Source organism: Hylobates moloch, unplaced genomic scaffold (assembly GCF_009828535.3).
Source record: "Hylobates moloch isolate HMO894 unplaced genomic scaffold, HMol_V3 SCAFFOLD_21, whole genome shotgun sequence".
Classification (NCBI taxonomy): domain Eukaryota; kingdom Metazoa; phylum Chordata; class Mammalia; order Primates; family Hylobatidae; genus Hylobates; species Hylobates moloch.
In genome coordinates, this window is record NW_026652296.1 from 10,661,913 (window position 1) to 10,671,512 (window position 9,600).

General features: G+C 47.7%; 1 protein-coding gene across 5 annotated transcripts in view; it reads left to right on the forward strand.

The window, feature by feature from the left end:
- The window catches only part of PEDS1 (plasmanylethanolamine desaturase 1), a 31,974-nt gene extending 25,538 nt beyond the window's left edge, over positions 1 to 6,436 (forward strand). Inside the window, exons 6-7 of one of the 5 annotated variants that reach the window (XM_058432984.1) lie at positions 1,761 to 1,832; positions 3,075 to 6,436. In XM_058432984.1, coding sequence (XP_058288967.1) covers positions 1,761 to 1,832; positions 3,075 to 3,286 — 284 coding nt within the window. In that variant the 3' untranslated portion in view covers positions 3,287 to 6,436. Of the gene's footprint in view, positions 1 to 1,760; positions 2,769 to 3,043 lie in introns of those variants that run through there. The other 4 variants (XM_058432985.1, XM_058432986.1, XM_058432987.1 and 1 more) reach the window with 4 other exon arrangements.
- The last annotated feature ends 3,164 nt before the right edge of the window (positions 6,437 to 9,600 follow it).

Consider the following 9,600-nt stretch of genomic DNA (forward strand, 5'->3'; position numbering starts at 1 on the left):
GGGAGGAGAGAAGGGGGCAGAGCAATGGAAGAGGGAGGAGAGAAGTGTGGGAGGGCCCTGAAGATAGATGAGCACAGATTAGAGCAAAGGTAACAGGAAGCAGCAGGCCAGAGGCAGGAACGTGCCCGGTGCAGTGAATGAAGGGAAAGGAGGCCCACGTGCCATGCTCAGTTAGCAGCCAGTGCGAAAGAGGTGAGGTGAACTGGGAGTTTCTCTGGAGCCAGCTGGGCTGCTTTCAAGGTTAAGTGTATCAGGTGCTGTCAAGTTGGGCCACCTCAGGCCTAACTCTCAGCTTCTCCACATGTGCCTTTAGGAAACTCACAAACCTCCCTGGGGACCACTTTTCTCCTCACAAAATAGGGCTGCAGCCCCCTCCTTCATATATCACCTTCTTAGGGCTATAGTGGGAATGGCAAATGCAGTGTTTGGCGTATAGTAGGTACTTGATAAATTACAGCTACTATTTTTCTTTTAAGTCTTTCTGGAAACAGAACTGAGAACCACAAAAAAATACTTTTTTATGTCCTCTACTTGTGCTCCTTGGAGGGCAGATGGAGGGATTAGAATTCAGGCTATTTAGGAGATGGGTTAACTACTTAGGCAGGGCTGGGTTCCAATCCTGGTTTGGCCACCTGCTAATTGGGAAACTCTTCTCTAAGCCTCAGTGTGCTCATGTGGAAAATGGGACTGATATTAGTATCTACCTCATGGTGAGCTGGAAGGCTGTAAGATTGTGAGCAATATTTATTCAGCACCTACTCTGCGCCTGGCTGTATTCTAAGCACTGAGGATCAGCAGTGAAAGAACATGGTGTTTTGCATTTTGGGGATGATGTTCCAGTTGGGGATTGGGGGGTAAACAAACACAGAACAGGAAAGTAGAGAATTAACGAAGATGGTTACAGGTTATCATAAAGGCTATAAAGAAATGAAAGAGGGTGGCCTGTCATGGTGGTTCATGCCTGTAATCCCAGCACTTTAGGAGGCCAAAGCAAGAGGATTGCTTGAGCCCAGGAGTTCAAGACCAGCCTATATAAGACAAGACCCCATCTGCATTAAAAAAATTATAAATAGAGCCAGGCACAGTGGCTCATGCCTGTAATCCCAGCACTTTGGGAGGCCGAGGCGGGCGGATCACGAGGTCAAGAGATCGAGACCATCCTGGCCAACATGGTGAAACCCAGTCTCTACTAAAAATACAAAAGTTAGCTGGGCATGGTGGTGTGCACCTGTAGTCTCAGTCACACTGAGGCAGGAGGGTCGCTTGAACCCGGGAGGTGGAGGTTGCAGTGAGCCGAGATCGCCCCACTGCACTCCAGCCTGGCCACAGAGTGAGACTCTGTCTCAAAATGAATGAATGAATGAATGAATGAATGAATGAATGAATGAATGAATAAAGGGTAATGTGAGAAACCTGGGGTGCTGCTTAAGTGGATGATCAGGGAAGGCTTCCTGGCAGAGGTAGCGTTTGAGCTGAGTGATAAGGCCACCACAGTGCCTGGTATATAGTAAGTGCTCAAATATAAGTAAGTGCCTGGTATGTAGTAAGAAAGTAGATGAATATGGGGGTTGGAGGCCTGAGTGGCCCCAGGCCCATTGGTGGGAGGCCCCCACTTCCAGTTATTTGGCCAGTTCCTGTGTCCTATCCTGTACTGACTCACTCCTCATTGGGCCCCTCCAGCCCAGTGAAGGTCAGCTCTCTCTCAGTATCCCCTTGACTACTCTCTCCCATTCAACCTCCCGCTGCCATTTCTACTGCAGGCTGGCTCAACTACCCTCTGGAGAAGATAGGCTTCTGGCGACGCCTGGAGGACCTCATCCAGGGCCTGACGGGTGAGAAGCCTCGGGCAGATGACATGAAATGGGCCCAGAAGATCAAATAACTTCTCCAAGCCTGCTACCTGGTTGCCAACCTTCCCTAGCCCCCAAACCGAAGCCATCTGCCAAATTCCAGCCTCTTTGAGCTGGCCCCTCCAGATGGAGAGGACATCTCCTGGGCTGGGCCCAGGTACCCCCAGCCCACCCCTCATGACACAGAATACTTGAGCCACTGATTTTTCATTTCCTTTTTTTGTTTTTTTTTTTTTTCCTTGGCCCCTCCTCAGCCACCTGAGCTGCTCTGTCTGCAAGCCTGACTCTGCCAGCCTCCCCTGGTAGAGAGGAGGTTTACCCACTCCCTGCACGCCTGCCGTCCCTGCCCTGCTGGGCACCCCTTCAGTGTGGCTGGCGTTGGGGCCACTGAGTTGCCTCTTTCCCTTCTTGTCTGGCCCCAGTGGTCTGGGGAGCCCCCAGGCACACCTAAGCATCGCGGAGCATTGTTCTGCCACGGCCCTGCATACTGACCCCGGAAGGCTGGGCAGGTGGACAGCCCCAGCTACCACCTTCAGCCTAGCCTGTCCCCCAAGGATGGTGAAGCTCAGCAGGGGTCTGAGGGTAGCCGGCCAGAAGAGGCTGGAACCTCCTGCTCAAGTCTAGACCCCTACTTCTCTGCTGCCCCCACCCTGCCAGAGCTGATGTTTCCAATACCAGGATGTCTTCACAGGGCACAGCCCCTGCAGAGGGTCTTGGTCATTTGGAAGAGGACACAGTATCCCCTCTGGCCAGAGTATGTCAGAGAAGGAAGAGTAGGGCTTTTTTGTTTTTGTTTTTTTTTTAAAGGTGCTTGCTTGTTTAATGTAAATAATAGAAAGCCTTAATATCTTTTCTGTAACACGGAGTAATATTTTAATGTCATGTTTTGGATGTACATAATATATTTATAACAAAGCAGCAAGAGTCTACTTAACCTTGGCTGCCTTGTGGTGTTTCCTGGCTGGGTGGGGTGGGGGGTATCAAGGAGCCTGGGACGTGAGGCCCCACTCTCGCCCCATTCCCAGCTCCCTGCAACCCTGGCCTCAGGATGAGAGCTGTTACCTGAGACAGTGAATTAATGTTGACCTCTGCTCCAAAGCCTTTTGGAGGGAATTGGGTGAGGACAGTGGTCTTTCCTGTTGATCATGATGATAAAGTAATGATGGCTGATCCGTATTTGTGACTTCCTTCAGCAAATATTCACCGGCACCTGGTGTGTGCCAGGCTCTGTCCTGTACACAGGTACAGCAGTGAAAGAACCAACAAAGACCTGTCCTGGTGGAGCTGACCTCCTGGGGAAAGAGTCAATAAACAAATACGTGCACATGGAAATTCAGGTGGTGATTTGTGAAGAAAATCAAACAGGACAGAGCCACAGCGGAAAAGCAGGTTTGGTGCTGCTTTGGCAGAGCGGTCATGAAGGGCCTCTGAGCTGAGACCTGGAGGAGGAGAGGAGGTCAGACACGAAAGAAGTGAGGGAAGAGGCCTCCTCATGGGACAGCAAGTACACAGGCCCTGAGGCAAGAACAAGCTTGGGGCCGCACATAGTGGCTCACTCACGCCTGTAATCCCAGCACTTTGGAAGGCTGAGGCGGACAGATCACCTGAGGTCAGGAGTTCTAGACCAGCCTGGCCAACATGGTGAAGCCCTGTCTCTACTAAAATATACAAAAATTAGCCGGGTGTGGTCGCAGACGACTTTATCCCAGCTACTTGAGAGGCAGAGGCAGGAGAATCATTCGAACCCGGGAGGTGGAGGTTGCAGTGAGCTGAGATCTAGCCATTGCACTCAAACCTGGGGGATAAGAGCGAGACTTGGCTCAGAGGAAAAAGAAAAAAAAGAACAAGCTTGGGATTTTAAGAGATGGTGAGGCAGCCACTGTGGCTGGACTAGAGTGAGCTAAGGAAAAATGGAAGACAAGGTTGGGAAAACATGGACTTGGTATACAGAAACTCAGGCTGAGGTGAGTGGGGAGCTGCTGGTCATTTTATTTATTTGTATTTATTACTTTTTTTTTAGAGACAGGTTCATGCTCTGTCACCCAGGCTAAAGTGCAGAGGTGTAATAGCTCACAGCAACCTTGAACTCCTGGACACAAACTTTCCTCCTGAGTGGCTGAGACTAGCACATGCCACCACACCTGGCTTGGCTATTTTTTTTTTTTTTTTTTTAAGAAATAGGGTCTCACTATGTTGTCCAGGTTGGTCTTGAACTCCTGGCCTCAAGTGATCCGCCTTGGCCTTCCAAAGTGCTGGAATTTTAGGTATGAGCCACTGCACCAGGTCAGGACATTATAGACAAATTAGTAACTTTATTGGTTGAATAAGTAATTATAAGGCATCTCCTGTGAACTAGGTACTGTGACTCTGTAGTGAACGCTACAGACATAGTCAATAGCTAGTCTAGGCTAGATAGTTTCTGCAATATTAGCCAGAAAAAAGAAAGCCTGTTGGGGACAGGGAAATGCCCAAGGGACTCCAGAGCAGTCACAGATAATGACATTTCTGAGTAGCTGGGATTACAGGCGCCCACCACCATGCCCGGCTAATTTTTGTATTTTTAGTAGAGATGGGGTTTCAGCATGTTGGCCAGGCTGGTCTCGAACTCTTGACCTCAGGTGATCCACCCACCTTGGCCTCCCAAAGTGTTGGGATTACAGGCATGAGCCACTGTGCCCAGTCATGACGTTTATTTTTTAAAATGTGACCCATAATGCCATTTTCCTTTGCCCACTAGACTTTTGATTTGTGACTATGCCTGAGGGGACCACACAAGGAAGGGTATTAGAATTCGACAACTCATAAATGACAGAAATTTAAAGCAAACAGCTAAAATAATTGTATTAGCTCATAAAACAGAAAAGTCTACAGGTGTTCTGAATTAAGGTTTGGCAGGACCCAGGGGCTCACATGATTCATCAAAACGTGGTCTCTCTAAGCTCTGTTTTTCTGGGTTGAGACTTACTAGACCAGCTCAGCAATCTCAGTGGAAAGTGCATTTCCAGTAGTTGCAGTGGAAGCCCCAGGGCAGGCTCTCATTGGCCTGGACTGGGTCATGTGCCCACCCCTGAACCAATCACATTGGCCAGTGGGGTGAAATGCTCTGGTTGCCCAGGGCTGAAAAATGTCCATCTGGATTTGCAGGGTTGTGATCACCTCTTCCTAAGGCATTACTACAAAAAGAAGTCAATGCTGGATGGGACAGGCAGCTAAATTCTTTAGAGGCCATAGGAGTAGCCTCATGACTGTGGTGTTGGTTTCCAGGCCCCACCAATCTGTCAGTTCCCCTGGAGTCGACGAAAAAAAACCCTCAGCCTGAGTCCAGAGAGGTAAAGTGACTCCCCCAAGGTCCCACAGGTAGTAAGGGTAGAGCAGGCCTCAGACTCAGACCATTTCACTTCTGAATTCTGGGGGCTGGAAAAAAATCCTTCTCAAAACCAGAAGGTGTGCTGCATTGGGTCTGAGAGTGTTGGGGCCACTTGTGAGATCAGGGACTTGCAAACAAGTGCCTATGAGGGCCAGACAGGGAAAAATGGTACTTAACATTACTGAGCACTTAACTTTGTGCCAGACTGTGCAGAGAGCTCTGGCATGGGTCCTGTCAAGCAGTCCCTGCAGCTCTGAGAAGTGAGTACTCTTTGCACCATTTGCAGATGGGGAAACTGAGGCACAGAGGTCATGTAATCTGCCCAAGGTCACACAGCTGGTAGGTGGCAGAATCAGGATTTGAGCCAGCGTCTGACCCAAAGCCCCTGTGCTTTAACGCTCCCATCGTGGAGAGGGAGGTGAGACAGGTGGCAGGCGAGAAATGTGTCCACTATGAGGCAACTGCAGCATGCCTGAGAAAGGGCCGCTGACGCTGGGAACTGGGATGACCTGGAGACATCAGGCCTAAAGGGCAGCTGCTACTCACAGCAGCTGGTTAAACAGGAGCCAGAAATCTAAACTTTAAAAATGCTGGCTCCGTGTTTAAAACGTACTATGGGCAAAACAAAATGAGTACATAGGCCAACTGCCTGCAGCCTCCCTCCCAGCTGCTGTGGGATGGCTTGGTTTTAGGTGGGCATGTGCTGCTATCCGGTGGTGGCACAGGGTAGTGGCATGCAGGGCAAACATGGGTTTCCAGCTCCACCGGGGGAGCTGTAGTGAACTTGCATACCCCTCTGTGCTCACTGTTCTTTAGAAGGGGCCTGGGCACACACCTTAGGGCGCCTGCCCCTAACTGCAACTCCATCACCCCGCCTTTTTTTTTTCCTTGAGACGGGGTCTTGCTCTGTCACCCAGGCTGGAGCACAGTGGCATGATCTGCACTCACTGCAGCCTTAACCTCCCAGGCTCAAGCAATCCTGCCATTTCAGCCTCTTGAATAGTGGAACGACAGACATGTGCCACCACCCCCAGCTAGTTTCTTTTTGTATTTTTTGTAGAGACAGGGTTTCACCATGTTGCCCAGGCTGGTCTCGAACTCCTGAGCTCAAGCGATCGGCCCACCTCGGCCTTCCTAAGTGCTGGGATTATAGGCATGAACCACCACGCCCAGCCAACCCTCTTTTGATAAACCAAAAATATTTTTCAAGCTACCTATATATATATATATATATATACACATACACACACATATATATATGGGTATATATATATATATATATCGCAATATATATATTGCTATATAAGCAATAGGTAATGTTTGCATAGGTAAAGGATAAGAATCATGCCGGGTGCAGTGGCTCATATCAAATAATATAAACGGGGCTAGAGTATGGATAAGCTGACCCTGGACAGTGGGCCAAATCCAGCCACTTGCTTTTCTATAGCTCAGAAGCTTTTGTGGGTTGTTTGTCTGTTTGTTTTTTAGAGACAGGGTCTTGCTCTGTTGTCCAGGCTGGAGTGCAGTGGCACAATCACAGCTCACTGTAACCTCAAACTCCTGGGCTCAAGTGATCCTCCCACCTCAGCCTCCTGAGTAGCTAGGACTACAGATGGACACCACCACATCCAGCTAATTTTTTTTTTTTTTTTTTTTTTAGAGATGGGGTCTCACTATGTTGCCCAGGGTGGTCTCAAACTCCTGGCCTCAAGTGATCCTCCCACCTCAACCTCCTGAAGCACTGGGATTACAGGTGTGAGCCACCATGTCAGCCACGAGCATTTTTTAAATGACTGGGGGAGGGGGAACAATATTTCCTAACACAGAAAATTCAAATTCCAGTTTGTAAATCTGAATTGGCACACAGCCATGCCCCTCATTTACATATTGTCCGAGGCTGCTTTTGCACTGCAGCAGCAGAGTTGAATAGTTGCATCGGAGACCACATGGTCTACACAGCCTAAAATATTTATGATCTGGCTCTTTACAGAGAAAAGTTACCAGCCTCTCCCTAGTCTAGAATGAAGGGTAAATTGCTCCCCACTCATGTTCCCTCAGGTACTCAGTTCCTCTCCTTAGAGGCCATCATTTTGACAAGACACTTGCAATGCCTTATGTAGGCAGAGGGGTATGTCTGCCCCACTCCTTTTCACACAATATGTAGGATATTATGCGCACAGTTCTGCACCTTGCCTTTTTTCACAATATATTTTGGAGATAGTTATCATTAATGTTCACAAAATGTTATTATTTTTTACAGCTGCATAGTGTTCCACCTTCAGGATGGAATGGACTTGAATTTTTTTTTTTTTTTTGAGACAAAGTCTTGCTCTATTACCTGGGCTAGAGTGCAGTGGTGCAATTCCAGCTCACTGCAGCCTCTGCCTCCTGGGCTCAAGCTATCCTCCCTCAGCCTCCCATCCCAAGTAGTTGGGACTACAGGTGCATGCCACCATGCTGAGCTAATTTTTTTTTATTATTTTTAGAGATGGGGGTCTTGCTTTGTTGCCCAGACTGGTCTCAAACTCCTGTGCTCAAGCAATCCTCCTGCCTCAGCCTCCCAAAGTGCTGGGATTACAGGCTTGAACCACGAGTGTGTTTTAAATTTTGATAGTGCATACCAAATTGTCTTACAGAGGCCATGCGGTTTAAGTTCACACGTTTTCAGAGTCCCTGTTTCCTCACACCCTTGCCAACACAGCATGTTATCAAATGCTTTGTTCTTTGCCAATCTGATAGGTGGTTTTAATTTGCATTTCTCTTACTGTATTTCATTGATTCTAAGATGTCACTGATTCTAAGATGCATCCTGATTTCAGATGTTCACATGTAAAAATGTGGCTGGGTGCGGTGGCTCACGCCTGTAATCCCAGCACTTTGGGCGGACCACGAGGTCAGGAATTCAAGACCAGCCTGGCCAACATAGTGAAACCCCGTCTCTACCAAAAATAAAAAAAAAATAATTAGCTGGATGTGGTGGCGCGCACCTATAGTCCCAGCTACTTGGGAGGCTGAGGCAGGAGAATTGCTTGAACCCAGGAGGCGGAGGTTGCAGTGAACTGAGATCGTGCCACTGAACTCCAGCCTGGGCGACACAGCGAGACTCTGTCTCAAAAAAAAAAAAAAAAAAAGTAAAAACGTATAGCTTCGAATTACTGAAATACAATGTTTTGTGAGATTGGGTATCTTACTGTGAGTTTAAAATGCATTTGCATTTCCTCATCTGTTCATGTGCTTTTCCTATTTTTCTTGGAAGGCAGGGTAGTAGTGGTTAAGAGTGTAGGGTTCAAATCCCACTTCTGTCACTTACAAGCTCGTGACTTTGGGCAAGTTACTTAACCGTTCTGTGTCTCAGTTTCCTCATCTGCAAAATGGGAATAATAATGGTACCTACCTCATAGGATAGGTGTGAAGATTAAATACATTATTATATGCAAAATACTATGTTCCTGGAATATGGCAAATGCTCAATAAATATTTGCTATAACTGTCATCTTTGAGTTATTTTTTCTTAATGAGTTTCAAGGGCTCTTTATAAGTTAAGGAAACATCCTTTTTGTCCCCCCACCTCCCTGCCCCAAGCCCCGGTTTTCATTCCTTTTTCCTTGACCACAAAAGTAACATATAATACAAAATTAAGACATTACAAAAATTGTATCAGAAGAAGCCAGTGGAAACAACTTAGATGTCCATTGATAGAGTGAGTTAATGAAGTGCACCAAGACCCCCTGCTCACCCATCCCCACCACTTTTTGACCATATATTTCAGAAACTACATCAATCATTAAATAAGATGTCTCAGCGCTATGGCTAGACACACCTCAGGGAGCCATGACTCCACATAAATGCCATAGAATTTCACTAGCAAATGTATCACACATCCTGTTTGTTTGTTTTTAGATGGAGTTTCGCTTTGTTGCCCAGCCTGGAGTGCAATGCTGCAGCAACCTCTGCCTCCCAGGTTCAAGTGATTCTCCTGCCTCAGCCTCCCGGGTAGCTGGGATTACAGGCATGAGCCACCACGCTCGGCTAATTTTTCTATTTTCAGTAGAGACGGGGTTTCATCATGTTGGCCAGGCTGGTCTCGAATTCCTGACCTCAGGTGATCCACCCGCCTTGGCCTCCCTAAGTGCTGGAATTACAGGTGTGAGCCACCATGCCCGGCCTCATCACACACTCTGTTAACCACACATCCTTCTCCTCTCTGTCTTCTGCAAGTCCACAGCCCTTCCTGTCAACAGTTTGTCAGCTTCACTTTCTGTAGCTTATGTTACAAAAACTATAGCACGAGGTTGGGGGTTTTCCTGAACTACAAATAGGAAATATGAAGGTTGTGGATAACGTCATATAATTTTTGTTTTTTCACCTTTCAAATATACTTTT